Source organism: Culex pipiens, chromosome 1 (assembly GCF_016801865.2).
Source record: "Culex pipiens pallens isolate TS chromosome 1, TS_CPP_V2, whole genome shotgun sequence".
NCBI lineage: Eukaryota > Metazoa > Arthropoda > Insecta > Diptera > Culicidae > Culex > Culex pipiens.
In genome coordinates, this window is record NC_068937.1 from 113,332,732 (window position 1) to 113,350,586 (window position 17,855).

The 17,855-nt window shown below is 41.1% G+C and overlaps 1 protein-coding gene across 1 annotated transcript in view; it reads right to left on the reverse strand.

The window, feature by feature from the left end:
* Nucleotides 1-17,855, reverse strand: part of LOC120432499 (uncharacterized) — a 343,681-nt gene that overhangs the window by 304,536 nt on the left and 21,290 nt on the right. Inside the window, exon 2 of the mRNA XM_039597712.2 lies at nt 17,422-17,549. Coding sequence (XP_039453646.1) covers nt 17,422-17,491 — 70 coding nt within the window. The 5' untranslated portion in view covers nt 17,492-17,549. The remainder of the gene's footprint in view (nt 1-17,421; nt 17,550-17,855) is intronic.

The window sequence follows — 17,855 nt, forward strand, 5'->3', positions numbered from 1 at the left end:
CTACCGGGAGGACATTTACGGAACCATACAAATTTGGGCAATATGGGTATCAAAATTCATGGTTTTTGATACTGGTGATGAAAATGGCCATTTTGGCAGAATTGGCCACACCCGGAGCGGCCAGTGCCCTGAGGGAAGGTTCTACCGGGAGGACATTTACGGAACCATACAAATTTGGGCAATATGGGTATCAAAATTCATGGTTTTTGATACTGGTAATGAAAATTACCATTTTGACAGGATTGGCCACACCCGGAGTGGCCATTGCCCTGAGGGAAGGTTCTACCGGGAGGACATTTACGGAACCATACAAATTTAGGCAATATGGGTATCAAAATTCATGGTTTTTGATACTGGTAATGAAAATGACCATTTTGGCAGGATTGGCCACACCCGGAGTGGCCATTGCCTTGAGGGAAGGTTCTACCGGAAGGACATTTACGGAACCATACAAATTTGGGCAATATGGGTATCAAAATTCATGGTTTTTGATACTGGTGATGAAAATGGCCATTTTGGTAGGATATCGGCCACACCCGGTGTGGCCAGTGCCCTGAGGGAAGGTTCTACCGGGAGGACATTTACGGGACCATACAAATTTGGGCAATATGGGTATCAAAATTCATGGTTTTTGATACTGGTAATGAAAATGACCATTTTGGCAGGATTGGCCACACCCGGAGTGGCCATTGCCCTGAGGGAAGGTTCTACCGGGAGGACATTTACGGAACCATACAAATTTGGGCAATATGGGTATCAAAATTCATGGTTTTTGATACTGGTGATAAAAATGGGCATTTTGGCAGAATTGGCCACACCCGGAGCGGCCAGTGCCCTGAGGGAAGGTTCTACCGGGAGGACATTTACGGAACCATACAAATTTGGGCAATATGGGTATCAAAATTCATGGTTTTTGATACTGGTAATGAAAATTACCATTTTGACAGGATTGGCCACACCCGGAGTGGCCATTGCCCTGAGGGAAGGTTCTACCGGGAGGACATTTACGGAACCATACAAATTTGGGCAATATGGGTATCAAAATTCATGGTTTTTGATACTGGTGATGAAAATGGCCATTTTGGCAGGATTGGCCACACCCGGAGTGGCCATTGCCTTGAGGGAAGGTTCTACCGGAAGGACATTTACGGAACCATACAAATTTGGGCAATATGGGTATCAAAATTCATGGTTTTTGATACTGGTGATGAAAATGGCCATTTTGGCAGAATTGGCCACACCCGGAGCGGCCAGTGCCCTGAGGGAAGGTTCTACCGGGAGGACATTTACGGAACCATACAAATTTGGGCAATATGGGTATCAAAATTCATGGTTTTTGATACTGGTAATGAAAATGACCATTTTGGCAGGATTGGCCACACCCGGAGTGGCCATTGCCCTGAGGGAAGGTTCTACCGGGAGGACATTTACGGAACCATACAAATTTGAGCAATATGGGTATCAAAATTCATGGTTTTTGATACTGGTAATGAAAATGACCATTTTGGCAGGATTGGCCACACCCGGAGTGGCCATTGCCCTGAGGGAAGGTTCTACCGGGAGGACATTTACGGAACCATACAAATTTGGGCAATATGGGTATCAAAATTCATGGTTTTTGATACTGGTGATGAAAATGGCCATTTTGGCAGAATTGGCCACACCCGGAGCGGCCAGTGCCCTGAGGGAAGGTTCTACCGGGAGGACATTTACGGAACCATACAAATTTGGGCAATATGGGTATCAAAATTCATGGTTTTTGATACTGGTAATGAAAATGACCATTTTGGCAGGATTGGCCACACCCGGAGTGGCCATTGCCCTGAGGGAAGGTTCTACCGGGAGGACATTTACGGAACCATACAAATTTGGGCAATATGGGTATCAAAATTCATGGTTTTTGATACTGGTGATGAAAATGGCCATTTTGGCAGGATTGGCCACACCCGGAGTGGCCATTGCCTTGAGGGAAGGTTCTACCGGGAGGACATTTACGGAACCATACAAATTTGAGCAATATGGGTATCAAAATTCATGGTTTTTGATACTGGTAATGAAAATGACCATTTTGGCAGGATTGGCCACACCCGGAGTGGCCATTGCCCTGAGGGAAGGTTCTACCGGGAGGACATTTACGGAACCATACAAATTTGAGCAATATGGGTATCAAAATTCATGGTTTTTGATACTGGTAATGAAAATGACCATTTTGGCAGGATTGGCCACACCCGGAGTGGCCATTGCCCTGAGGGAAGGTTCTACCGGGAGGACATTTACGGAACCATACAAATTTGGGCAATATGGGTATCAAAATTCATGGTTTTTGATACTGGTGATGAAAATGGCCATTTTGGCAGAATTGGCCACACCCGGAGCGGCCAGTGCCCTGAGGGAAGGTTCTACCGGGAGGACATTTACGGAACCATACAAATTTGGGCAATATGGGTATCAAAATTCATGGTTTTTGATACTGGTAATGAAAATGGCCATTTTGGCAGAATTGGCCACACCCGGAGCGGCCAGTGCCCTGAGGGAAGGTTCTACCGGGAGGACATTTACGGAACCATACAAATTTGGGCAATATGGGTATCAAAATTCATGGTTTTTGATACTGGTAATGAAAATTACCATTTTGACAGGATTGGCCACACCCGGAGTGGCCATTGCCCTGAGGGAAGGTTCTACCGGGAGGACATTTACGGAACCATACAAATTTGGGCAATATGGGTATCAAAATTCATGGTTTTTGATACTGGTGATGAAAATGGCCATTTTGGCAGGATTGGCCACACCCGGAGTGGCCATTGCCTTGAGGGAAGGTTCTACCGGGAGGACATTTACGGAACCATACAAATTTGGGCAATATGGGTATCAAAATTCATGGTTTTTGATACTGGTGATGAAAATGGCCATTTTGGCAGGATTGGCCACACCCGGAGTGGCCATTGCCTTGAGGGAAGGTTCTACCGGAAGGACATTTACGGAACCATACAAATTTGGGCAATATGGGTATCAAAATTCATGGTTTTTGATACTGGTGATGAAAATGGCCATTTTGGCAGAATTGGCCACACCCGGAGCGGCCAGTGCCCTGAGGGAAGGTTCTACCGGGAGGACATTTACGGAACCATACAAATTTGGGCAATATGAGTATCAAAATTCATGGTTTTTGATACTGGTAATGAAAATGACCATTTTGGCAGGATTGGCCACACCCGGAGTGGCCATTGCCCTGAGGGAAGGTTCTACCGGGAGGACATTTACGGAACCATACAAATTTGAGCAATATGGGTATCAAAATTCATGGTTTTTGATACTGGTAATGAAAATGACCATTTTGGCAGGATTGGCCACACCCGGAGTGGCCATTGCCCTGAGGGAAGGTTCTACCGGGAGGACATTTACGGAACCATACAAATTTGGGCAATATGGGTATCAAAATTCATGGTTTTTGATACTGGTGATGAAAATGGCCATTTTGGCAGAATTGGCCACACCCGGAGCGGCCAGTGCCCTGAGGGAAGGTTCTACCGGGAGGACATTTACGGAACCATACAAATTTGGGCAATATGGGTATATGGGTATGTCCCGCCCGTGTGGATCAATCGGACCGCGCACTGGACTCACAATCCAGAGGTCGCCGGTTCGAATCCCGCGGCGGGCGCTCTAAAATTCTTTGTGTAAATATGGGTATTCGGCGCCGTCGCTCCGTGCCATACTTTCATACACTTAGGAGCCCAGGGCGGCGAAGTCCTTGTAGATAAAAGGAAGACACTAGTGGTTGGTACTAGCAATGGTGGCCGACAGCTATAAAGTCAACTTCGTCGTTTCGGGTATCAAAATTCATGGTTTTTGATACTGGTAATGAAAATGACCATTTTGGCAGGATTGGCCACACCCGGAGTGGCCATTGCCCTGAGGGAAGGTTCTACCGGAAGGACATTTACGGAACCATACAAATTTGGGCAATATGGGTATCAAAATTCATGGTTTTTGATACTGGTGATGAAAATGGCCATTTTGGCAGAATTGGCCACACCCGGAGCGGCCAGTGCCCTGAGGGAAGGTTCTACCGGGAGGACATTTACGGAACCATACAAATTTGGGCAATATGGGTATCAAAATTCATGGTTTTTGATACTGGTAATGAAAATTACCATTTTGACAGGATTGGCCACACCCGGAGTGGCTATTGCCCTGAGGGAAGGTTCTACCGGGAGGACATTTACGGAACCATACACATTTGGGCAATATGGGTATCAAAATTCATGGTTTTTGATACTGGTGATGAAAATGGCCATTTTGGCAGGATTGGCCACACCCGGAGTGGCCATTACCCTGAGGGAAGGTTCTACCGGGAGGACATTTACGGAACCATACAAATTTGGGCAATATGGGTATCAAAATTCATGGTTTTTGATACCGGTAATGAAAATTACCATTTTGGCAGGATTGGCCACACCCGGAGTGGCCATTGCCCTGAGGGAAGGTTCTACCAGGAGGACATTTACGGAACCATACGTCTTGGGGCAATATGCGTATCAAAATTCATGGTTTTTGATACTGGTGATGAAAATGGCCATTTTGGCAGAATTGGCCACACCCGGAGTGGCCAGTGCCCTGAGGGAAGGTTCTACCGGGAGGACATTTACGGAACCATACAAATTTTGGCAATATGCGTATCAAAATTCATGGTTTTTGATACTGGTAATGAAAATAGCCATTTTGGCAGGATTGACCACACCCGGAGTGGCCAGTGCCCTGAGGGAAGGTTCTACCGGGAGGACATTTACGGAACCATACGACTTGGGCCAATATGGGTATCAAAATTCATGGTTTTTGATACTGGTGATGAAAATGGCCATTTTGGCAGGATTGGCCACACCCGGAGTGGCCAGTGCCCTCGGGAAGGTTCTACCGGGAGGACATTTACGGAACCATACAAATTTGGGCAATATGGGTTTCAAAATTCATGGTTATTGAAACTGGTAATGAAAATGGCCATTTTGACCGGATTGGCCACACCCGGAGTGGCCAGTGCCCTCGGGAAGGTTCTACCGGGGGGACATTATTCGAACCATACGACTTGGGGCAATATGGGTATCAAAATTCATGGTTTTTGAAACTGGTAATGAAAATGGGCATTTTGACTGGATTGGCCACACCCGGAGTGGCCAGTGCCCTCGGGAAGGTTCTACCGGGGGAACATTAATCGAACCATACGACTTAGGGCAATATGGGTATCAAAATTCATGGTTTTTGAAACTGGTAATGAAAATGGGCATTTTGACTGGATTGGCCACACCCGGAGTGGCCAGTGCCCTCGGGAAGGTTCTACCGGGGGGACATTATTCGAACCATACGACTTGGGGCAATATGGGTATCAAAATTCATGGTTTTTGAAACTGGTAATGAAAATGGCCATTTTGACCAGATTGGCCACACCCGGAGTGGCCAGTGCCCTCGGGAAGGTTCTACCGGGGGGACATTAATCGAACCATACGACTTAGGGCAATATGGGTATCAAAATTCATGGTTTGGCCACTACGGGTGTGGCCAATCCGGGTGTGGCCAATCCGGTCAAAATTGTCATTTTCATTACCAGTTTAAAAAACCATGAATTTGGATTCCCATACTGCCCCAAGTCGTATGGTTCGATTAATGTCCCCCTGGTAGAACCTTTCCCAGGGCAGTGACCACTCCGGGTGTGGCCAATTCGGTCAAAATGGCCATTTTCATTACAAGTTTCAAAAACCATGAATTTTGATACCCATATTGCCCCAAGTCGTATGGTTCGATTAATCTGCCCCCGGTAGAACCTTCCTGAGGGCACTGGCCACTCCGGGTGTGGCCAATCCAATCAAAATGCCCATTTTTATCACCAGTTTAAAAAACCATGAATTTTGATACCCATATTGGCCCAAGTCGTATGGTTCGAATAATGTCCCCCCGGTAGAACCTTCCCGAGGGCACTGGCCACTCCGGGTGTGGCCAATCCAGTCAAAATGCCCATTTTCATTACCAGTTTAAAAAACCATGAATTTTGATACCTATATTGCCCCAAGTCGTATGGTTCGATTAATGTCCCCCCGGTAGAACCTTCCCGAGGGCACTGGCCACTCCGGGTGTGGCCAATCCAGTCAAAATGGCAATTTTCATTATCAGTTTCAAAAACCATGAATTTTGATACCTATATTGCCCCAAGTCGTATGGTTCGATTAATGTCCCCCCGGTAGAACCTTCCCGAGGGCACTGGCCACTCCGGGTGTGGCCAATCCAGTCAAAATGGCCATTTTCATTATCAGTTTCAAAAACCATGAATTTTGATACCCATATTGCCCCAAGTCACTGGCCACTCCGGGTGTGGCCAATATCCTATAAATGTGGTCCCAAGCCCATTGTCCCAAATCATTCTGGTCCGGTGACCGTCCTTACAATCTTCATAAGAACAGAATTCCTCCCAATTTAGTGCACAAACTGTGTCTTTCAATGTGTGCGTGTGTGTGTGTGAGCAATAAAATTACCACCGTGGATCCGCTTTTGTCGAAACCTCGTAAGGCACTGAATTTTTCTGAGGCTATCTGTTAGCTTAAATAGTTCGCATGAAATGTGGCAACAGTGGTGCAACATTCTCGCGTGACAGTTCCACGTAAACAGGAGAGGAGGCAAAATTTGCACCATGTTGCCATATTTCATGCGAACTATTTAAGCTAACAGATAGCCTCAGAAAAATTCAGTGCCTTACGAGGTTTCGACAAAAGCGGATCCACGGTGGTAATTTTATTGCTCACACACACACACGCACACATTGAAAGACACAGTTTGTGCACTAAATTGGGAGGAATTCTGTTCTTATGAAGATTGTAAGGACGGTCACCGGACCAGAATGATTTGGGGCAATGGGCTTGGGACTAGGCTTGGGACCACATTTATAGGATATTGGCCACACCCGGAGTGGCCAGTGCCCTCGGGAAGGTTCTACCGGGGGGACATTAAACGAACCATACGACTTGGGGCAATATGGGTATCAAAATTCATGGTTTTTGAAACTGGTAATGAAAATGGCCATTATGACTGGATTGGCCACACCCGGAGTGGCCAGTGCCCTCGGGAAGGTTCTACCGGGGGGACATTATTCGAACCATACGACTTGGGCCAATATGGGTATCAAAATTCATGGTTTTTGAAACTGATAATGAAAATGGCCATTATGACTGGATTGGCCACACCCGGAGTGGCCAGTGCCCTCGGGAAGGTTCTACCGGGGGGACATTAATCGAACCATACGACTTGGGGCAATATAGGTATCAAAATTCATGGTTTTTGAAACTGATAATGAAAATGGCCATTATGACTGGATTGGCCACACCCGGAGTGGCCAGTGCCCTCGGGAAGGTTCTACCGGGGGGACATTAATCAAACCATACGACTTGGGGCAATATGGGTATCAAAATTCATGATTTTTGAAACTGGTAATGAAAATGGCCATTTTGACCGGATTGGCCACACCCGGAGTGGCCAGTGCCCTCGGGAAGGTTCTACCGGGGGGACATTAATCAAACCATACGACTTGGGGCAATATGGGTATCAAAATTCATGATTTTTGAAACTGGTAATGAAAATGGCCATTTTGACCGGATTGGCCACACCCGGAGTGGCCAGTGCCCTCGGGAAGGTTCTACCGGGGGGACATTAATCGAACCATACGACTTGGGCCAATATGGGTATCAAAATTCATGGTTTTTGAAACTGGTAATGAAAATGGCCATTTTGACTGGATTGGCCACACCCGGAGTGGCCAGTGCCCTCGGGAAGGTTCTATCGGGGGGACATTAATCGAACCATACGACTTGGGGCAATATGGGTATCAAAATTCATGGTTTTTGAAACTGGTAATGAAAATGGCCATTTTGACCGGATTGGCCACACCCGGAGTGGCCAGTGCCCTCGGGAAGGTTCTACCGGGGGGACATTAATCGAACCATACGACTTGGGCCAATATGGGTATCAAAATTCATGGTTTTTGAAACTGGTAATGAAAATGGCCATTTTGACTGGATTGGCCACACCCGGAGTGGCCAGTGCCCTCGGGAAGGTTCTACCGGGGGGACATTAATCGAACCATACGACTTGGGCCAATATGGGTATCAAAATTCATGGTTTTTGAAACTGGTAATGAAAATGGCCATTTTGACCGGATTGGCCACACCCGGAGTGGCCAGTGCCCTCGGGAAGGTTCTACCGGGGGGACATTATTCGAACCATACGACTTAGGGCAGTATGGGTATCAAAATTCATGGTTTTTTAAACTGGTAATGGAAATGAGCATTTTGACTGGATTGGCCACACCCGGAGTGGCCAGTGCCCTCGGGAAGGTTCTACCGGGGGGACATTAATCGAACCATACGACTTGGGGCAATATGGGTATCAAAATTCATGATTTTTGAAACTGGTAATGAAAATGGCCATTTTGACCGGATTGGCCACACCCGGAGTGGCAATTGCCCTCGGGAAGGTTCTACCGGGGGGACATTAATCGAACTATTCGACTTGGGGCAATATGGGTACCAAAATTCATGGTTTTTGATACTGGACATGAAAATTACCATTTTGATTGGACATTTTCCGAACCATACTTGTTTTGGCAATTTATTTCCACAGAGGTGCCAAAGATTGAAAACATTTTATAGGAATAAATTATTTAGGATTAAATACATAGGCAATGTTTTAAAAATATAAAATAAAATAGAATATTTTTTAGGAGTTTTGTACAAAGTTCTTTGTCATATTGGTCATGTAGAACATAACCACCTGCACCTTTTTTGTAGTCTGTAAAGTAAACTTCATTTGCTCCTCGAGTGCCTCCATAATTCCTATGCCTAGTGCTCGCAATCCAGGCTTTTTAATAGGATTCGCTGAGCTGGTAACCTGTTTTGAAGAGTCCGTAAAAAGTTAATACAACATCATTAATTATTGTATTACCTTACCCGTATTGAATATCCTTGCAGATTTTTGAAGTTGTGCATGTTCTGGAGATAGGTCGGGGCATCGCTCATTGTTGCCAGATTGTGGTTTTCTCCTCTGAACGGATTGAACAAGCTCCACTGCTTTTGACGCCCGGAACTGCGAGTCACAATTACGACATTAACCAGGTCAAACAACTGCCAGGCAAGTTTGTGAAGATCAGCAACTTTCTCTGCTTTGCCTTTTGGATAGATGAAAATACATCTTGCCAGCGGGTTGGTTTTCTTCACCACTCGTAGAGCCGATATAAATTGCTTCTGGCCGTTGATGAAAAACACGTAACCCTCTGAGTCAGAGTCCTTGCGTAGGCCAATGAATTGATGCGTTTCCTTCTTTTGGTAAGAAATCACGAATGCTGGGATGATCCACTGCTCGTGAAAGTACTTCAAATATGCTTCATTTCCTAATTCGTTCGGTAGATTGAAGAAGTGAACAGTGTTGATACCCTGAGTGATACACTATTAGAAACTGTTATGTTATAGTTTTAGTGGGTACGAGATTTACCTCAAAATATATTTGCATATGAGTGTAGTTTACATGATGTTTGGACAAGTTTTCGAGTATCTTGCTCGAAAAGGCGTAACTTATAAAGCTCATCGAAGCCAGGAAATATGACATTTTCAGCATTTTAAAAACAAATTAAAAAACTGCACACACCCGAAATGTTTGTATGTTACTGCTGAAAAGACCTTGTGGAATATGTTTGCGTTACTTTACATTTTCGAGTTATGAAAGTGCCAATATAAACCAATATTTACCACGAACTTCTCATAGGTAATTATTTAAAAATACATATTCAATATAAATGAGTAAAGATTGTTCGAAAGTTCAAGGTTCAATTCAGATCAATTTCATTGCTGTTTTGGACAGGGATGCAAAAGTCATCTATGAAACACACACTCATTTTGCTTAACTTTGGGATGAAATCAATTGTATTTTTTGTTTCTACGTAATTATAATGTTTGCAATACTTTTAATAAACTTTGAAACAACTTCGCTACAAATAGTATCATTTTCCTCGCACTGCCAGATTTAAGGTGAAACTTCCCTTGAGAAACTACCGACAAAAGACAAACCTCGCAGGGCCAATCTGTAGAAAAAGTGAAAATTTATCGTCTACAAGTTTAGCATGAAAGCCGTTCCTTTCTCAGCTGGTTTTCCCAAAAAGAGAATAGACTAACGCCATTAATCTTACATTTAATTAGTTTTCGTTCGTATTTATCAGGGCAATTTCGCTCCATCACCGGCAGCAACCTTCAGGAAGGGTCAAAACGATGCTCGTAAATAACTCAACCATTTCAACCGTTGTTTGCCGAACCAGGGAGGAGCAGAGACTATTTTGGGATTGGAACATTTCGTCCCTGACGGGCGATGATTGTCGTTGTCTTGCCTGAAAAAAGGGTCAACAGGAAAAAAAAGTGCAAACACATATATGCTTTCATTTAGGGAAATGCAGAAGCAACCGTGAATCTTCTGGTTGTGAATGATTCGTTAGGCACAGAAGGAACGTGACATGAACATTTTTTGACATATGGGTGAATCTATTTGCAGCAGATGTGTCACAAGATAGCTCACAAACTACGATAAATCAATCTATTCAAGATCGGACCATTTTTGTACAGTATTGGACAGGTATGATAAAATTCATAACGAGAGATTACATAGTTTGAAGATCACCTGGTTTTGTTACAGCAATGGGTACTGTAAAAAATTACACTGTTAATCGATAGGTTTTTTAGAAATATTTCTCATGTGTAATGAAAAATGACAATCTGCCAACACTGTCATGAGATGCATTAAGTAGTTTAAATAGAAATTCAACCTGGTTGAAAATGGATTATTAATTTAAATATCACCATCGTTCGTAATTAAGCAATGTATCTGCAATACATGCTGATGTACACTGCCAACACAAGTTCAGGCATCAATCATCAATTAAACTTAAAATAGGGTAGGGTAGTCATCAATGAGACACTTTTGGTTTTCAACTTTCAAACATTTTTCTAATTTTTTCATCAGCATGTTTTAATGAGCTTTTTGTTGCATTTTCTTTCTTTTAGTGTGTTCTAACATTGACCAAAATATGAGATCGATCCGACATCTACAGCCAGAGTTATTCAACTGTCTCATTGTAGACGCACTTGACAGGAACAATGAGACAGCTGGGGAACAATGAGACACACTACGAAAATCAAGATTTTTCTAGTAAAACATCATGTTTTTGTATTGTTCCATTGCAGGTGACTTGCCTTGAACATTTTAGAGCAATTTTGCCAACATGAAACTTTAATTAACAAAAGTTATACTAAAATGTACTTAAATTTCGTAAAATTCGTATATGTATACCAAATAACTTTGTATTTTTGGTTAAATGAAATTAAAACTCTATAAATATGCCAAAAATCACTTTTAATACATGTTATGAAAGATTTCCATCGATTTTGAAAAGTTTAATGAAGAAAAATCAAAATGTCTCATTGTTACCCTTGAGCTGAAATGAGTGGGGAACAATGAGACAGTTCTGGATTCTGGGTATATTCTAAATGTTGGTCGAACCTAATGAAAGGACATTGTAGCCAAACTCAATCCCTATGGAACGTCGAAAGAAATTTGAAGAAATATTAGTTTTGGTGTTAATGGCAGCCTACGAGCGAAAAAGTAATTTTTGTCCAAAATTTACTTTTACACCCCAGAATCAAACATTTATGAATAACATTTCAAGGGAGCGTCCATAACCAAAGACGCACCTTTCCCCAAAATATGAGCCTGATTGATTGAATCTACGACTTGTGAGAGCCATTTTATCATTGTTCCCCGTGTCTCATTGATGACTACTCTACCCTACTTGACATTTACAATGTAAAATACCACCATGCCAGAAAAATAATTAATTAGGGGAAAGTGGGGCAAGTGTAACAAGCTAAGGAAATGCTCGTTATAACCCATTAAAAACGTTAAAAATTTTTTTGGATTTTTTATAATCACCTTATTCCAGGTCTTGACTGAGACTTTGATAGAACAAGTTTAAAAAAAATCTGTTTTTTAATGTAAACAATTGATTTTAAAATTTTTGATTTTTCTTACGTGCTACTCAACTAGTGGGGCAAGACGAACAACCAGTTGGGGCAAGAGGAACAATGCATGAAACAACTTGTTAATTTGCTAACAATTGAACTGTTATCACTCAGATACATCAGATTAGAAAGTATTTGAAACTTTTCTTTAATTTTTAAATTAAAAAAAATATTTTACTAAAAATTTGATCGTTTTTACGAAAAAACTATTACTTAGATGATAAATAGTACATTTTCATGATATCACTATATTATGCATGGACAATTTTTTTAAACAATTGTTTATCAGTTTTTAAGTACTTTTGTGCAGGGCTGCGGAGTCGGGTCATATTTCAAACGACTCCGACTCCGACTCCGGCTTTCTCAGATTAGCCGACTCCGACTCCGACTCCGGCTCCGGCTTTCAACAAATGGTTGGCTCCGACTCCGACTCCGACTCCGGCCTACCAACTCTAGCCGACTCCGACTCCAACTCCGACTCCAGCTTTCAACAAATGGTTGGCTCTGACTCCGACTCCACATATTTTTAAATGTTTCAAAAGTTAGATAACTATTATCAGTTAATTATTTTTAAATCATTGATAAATAGGATTATTTAAATACTCTCTAAGCGTCATGTTTTCTCAAGAAAAATAAGTAAAGTAAAGTAAATAAACGGAAAAAAGTTTCTAGGTAACATGTTTTACACGTTGTGGAAACAGAAATCAAAAAATATCTTCAGTTTTAGAGGCATTTTGAGAAGAACAGTTTTGTAAGTAAATTTGGATTTATTTGCTTAACCTCAAATTTGAAAATATTTTTTTCAAAGCTAATAAATTTAAATATTAAATTGTTATTTTTGAATGAATAATTAAAAGAAACCTGGCCTTAACGATCTATTGGACATTACAATTCAATTTGCTCACTTTCAGGCTGACATTTATAAGAAGCACAGTGACAGGCACCTTGTTTTTTAAATGACAATTTTGAACGAAACATTTTTTTTTAAGACGTACATGGACATTACGCTATGGCTGAAGGAGATTATTATTGCAAATCAATGTATCTAAACAATTTCTTCGTGGAAAGGACGCTGAAGATGTCCTTTTTAAATATCGGTGACATAAAAAATATTTTACCCTGGAAATTTTCAATTTATTTTAATTTTAAATTTTATATCCTTTAAAAAGGAGGCGCACGATACTTCGTGAATCTTCACCTAAAACGAAGCTTTATGGATGATCTTGCGCCTCCATCAAAATATATGAAAAATCTTAAAATATTATAAAAAACAAATATCCACAAGTAAAATATTTTCTAGGTCACAAGTATTCCATTTTTTAAGGTACATTGATTTGCAATGATAATCACCTTCCGTTATATTGGCGTGGGATATAAAGTATGAGGAAATTCGTACCAGTTGATAATTTGTTGATTTTGTTTTTTTTTAATAATATTTGAAAAATAAATTAAAATCCTATATTTTGCTCTATACATTTTTTTTAATTAGTTCATTTTTGTACCGAATTCTTAAGATTTGTTCAACGATAATTTGCAACGATATCAAAATGGTGTACCTAAAATCAACTTCAACATCAACAATCAATGATTATTTCAAATTCGTTGCAACTTCTTTTGACATTTTTTGTTATTTTAATTATTTTAAATGCAACACTTTGATTTTCTTGTACTCAGTTATAAACAAAATGCGCATGTTGAGTTCCAAGTAAGAGATTGTTATTATCGTTGATAATTTGTAACAAAAGTTAAACTGTAACTGACTTTTTTTGGATTTCCAAAAACAGTGATTACTATTTTTAATCTTTTTATGAACCTCGTAATTTTTTTCCTAAAACATGATTTAACTTAAAACCTCCAAGACATTCGCTATCGGGGTAAAAGATGACTGTGTGTGTACTTTTTTCAGAAAGAACTGGATGAAATTTGGTCAAATTTGAATTGAAAAGGCACATAAATATAGGCAAAAGGAAGCAGTCAAGAATCAATTAGATATGTCTGACTACATAACCAATATTTTTTATATTTTTTTAAATTATGATACTACATACTTGGGTAAGAGGTTATCATTTAGTGATTATAGTGTAATAACACAATTAGAGCTTTCCAATCACAATAAAAAGCTTCAAAAACATAATGGCATCTGATAAATCAATTAAAAATACAAGATGTTTTGTAAATTAAGCTGTTATATAGCATAACTGAACAATAAAAAAACACATATTTTTTGTTGAATTCAAGATAACTCCGACTCCAACTCCGACTCGGGGTTATCAGAAATCTTCGGCTCCAACTCCGACTCCGACTCCAGCTCTTAAAATTTAGCCGACTCCGGCTCCGACTCCGACTCCAGCTGCTCGAGTTTTGACGACTCCGACTCCGACTCCGACTCCAGGTCCCCAAAAAGACCCGACTCCACCGACTCCGGCTCTGACTCCGACTCCGACTCCACAGCCCTGCTTTTATGTATTAATTTCACAATAAAATATGTTGTTGCATGCTAAAAATCCATATGTTACACTTGCCCCATCTGGACAAGATTTTTTAAAAGCTCTCTACAAAAATAACCAAAAGTTAAATCATACATTATAATAGGTGCAAGGGACACTACTGATTTAGGGAAAAAAACATTTTGATAAAATGAGCCTAAAAACGAACCCTAAGCCTTATTTTGTACTTTCTAAATATTATAAGGAAACAAAGGTTTTGAAAAAAACTTCTTTCAATCTTATGCCCCGTGGCGTTTACGTCGTTTTGGCGGTTATGTGGTAGTAGAATCAGCTAATTGCACTGCTAGCAACAATTCCTCATATTGGAAATAATCAGAATTGTAAAAAATACGGCCTTACGAACGATTGTTCATCTTGCCCCATATGGTCGTCTTGCCCCACCTTCCCCTACTATTCACAATATGTCATCTCAAACTCTGCATTGGTAGGGATCATACGTGGTATAACAGTTCTGAAGATTGCACCTTTTTTGAGTATAAAAATGATGCTGATGACATATTTTCTGGTTCAACTCTGCAGCTTTACGCTCTCGAGCAAGCTCCTGGAACTTGTGACTGATCCTCAGGTTCGTACAAATGATCATCAGTTGATGGTCTATTTTGAGGTAAAATTATTTAAAATTGACATGGCAGACCACGTGATTTAAATATTCTCGTCATTTAGGGTATCAAAACCATTTATTTCGTTAACCAACCCTTGGGTAGTGAATCATACGTTAAGTATTTCCATGAGCAGTGGAACGTACCTGTGATTATGAATTCTTATGTTGATTTGGCAAAGATCAATGTTCAATCTCCAACTCCTCGCAAGCATTCTGACTCAGAGGGATACGTGATCTTTATCAAAGGCAAAAAGCAGTTCGTCTCGACTTTGCGAATGGTTCAGAGGTCAAATCCCCTGGCCAGATGCTTGTTCTTCTATCCGCAAGCTACGGTTGAAAAGGTTGAACAGTTGCACAAACTTGCCTGGAAACTGTTCGGATTGGTGAACGTAGTGATTATGTTTCCACTGTCCGATCATCAACAGTATTGGAGTCTGTTCAATCCATTTAAAAGCGAATATTACAATATGGAAAACATGAGAGATGCCCGGCGCTATCTACGGAATATGCATGACTATAAAAATTTACAGGGATATCCTGTTCGGGTGAGTGCGACGAATAGTTCTTCTCTGGTAGACTTATGTGAATCGAAGAATTTGGTTTGTTGCAGCTAAAAAAGTCCAGCAAAACTCATGGTTTGAATTCTATCGGCATACATATTATGCAGACAATGAAGCCACACATGAATTTTTCTATTCAATCATCGTCAAATGGTATTTTGAATAAGAATTATAAATGAATTGTTTAATCTATATTTTCTTGCTTTAGAGAAAAACGATGTGGATCCGCAACCCCAGTTGATGCAGAAGTTGGCAAATAAGAATGTTGTATTTTTGCACCCCCTAACTCAGTGCAAGCTACTATTTGCAGTGCCTAAGAACCGAAAACAGATCGGCGGAAGATTGCGGTTCAAGGAATCACTCAAAATCCAACTTCAGTTGTTGATTGTATCTTATTTTATAATTTTACTCTTGTTTGGCAGATTTTATCAAAAGTTGTATGGGTCATCACGTGAAACTGAGACTTCGTATTTACTACTGGCGAGTGCCGGGATACTGCTAAACGTTTCATTAGTTGGCTTCAAAAGACTACGCTATGTTGTTGTAACAATAATGTTCGCACACGTGGGATTCAATGCATATTTCCAAGGAATGCTATTCGAAATAGCTAGCATCCCTAATAACCACGATATCAACACTCTGGACCATTTGCTGAAAACCAATCTGCATTTAGTTACAACACAGCCAATTTATGACAGTCTTAACGGAGTTACAGGAGACGCTCGCATCCAGCTTATCAAGAAACGCCTTAATGTTACCTCTATGAGCAAAGTCCAGTCGTTGGAAGCCTTCTCAAACAATACCCACGGATTGCTGCAGATCGACAAAAAGGTTCATCATTTGGCCCAGACCATGCACGATGATCAAGGCAACGATTTGGTGCACGTCGTCCCGACATCAGTCCATGAGTTCTACCAGGCAATTGTCGCTCGCGAGGACCTTCCCTTCATAAGAAGATTCAACGAACTGATCGGCCAAATGATTGAAACGGGAATAGTCCAGCAGGAGTTCAGCCAGGCGATGGCATCAATGGAACTAAAACGATTGGAACGGGTCAAACGGGGCCTGATGGCACCCAATAGTACGGCTTCGGCTGAAGTCATCAATTTAAACGAGGTGATTCGAAGTGTTAAGTCGCATAAAGTATTCTTCGTGGGTGGTTTTATAGCATTCTTGGGTGAGCTGTTCTATTATAAATTCGGAAAACGCATAGAAAAAACTGCTGGAGAGATTGGTTTATGGATTGCTTCTAGGTGCTATGAAATTGTGTGGGCGTTAATAATTGCTTTGAAAAATGTAAGCAAATTCCGATTTTTTTTGCGAGGAAATAACGGCTAATTTGAAAAAATGCTAATTAAAAAAATGAGAACGCAGTGTAAATAATAACAAACACGATTTGTTTGGAATATTAATGCACTTGTGACAATTTAGCAGGGCAACGACGATATAACTTCCAGTCCGTTCGGAAGGGATCAATAAAATTAGCTCATTCTAAATTAATGACAACTTTATCAAGAGAGCAACTCTCTTGTTTCTCTATTTCCTTTACTTTGTTCCAGAGTTTACGAGAAACAAAACTGAAGAAAAGCAAGACATTTCAAGAACCGAGAGTTGCTCTCTTGCTCACTGTTCCTCCTGCAATTGCAACCACTTACCACAATTGTGAACCCAACACAGCAACGCCAGCAGCACACTCACAACGATACATCTATCTTTATCGGCCATCACGAGTTATTCCCGTGTTTATGTACGAGTTGCTATAATCCGCCAAATCCAAGCGATCCTGTCGAGAGAACAAAACGAGAAAAGATACACCGTAAATCACTCTTGCTCGCGAAAAAAAAGTGGAATATCTCGCAAAGTGCATCGCAAATTATCTCAGTTTGCTGGTGGTGGTAGTGGTGGAAGTTCAATCACGATAAAAGCTCCGAAACTGATGCTGCGTTTATTTTGCGCCAAAATGCACACAAACACAATTAAGAAGCCATCCTTTTATTGCTTTCCTTTCACTGGAGTACCGATTCTGAAATTGAGCGCTTACGCACATGTAATCACGTATATGTGTGTGTGTGTGTGTTGTCTGTGTGCA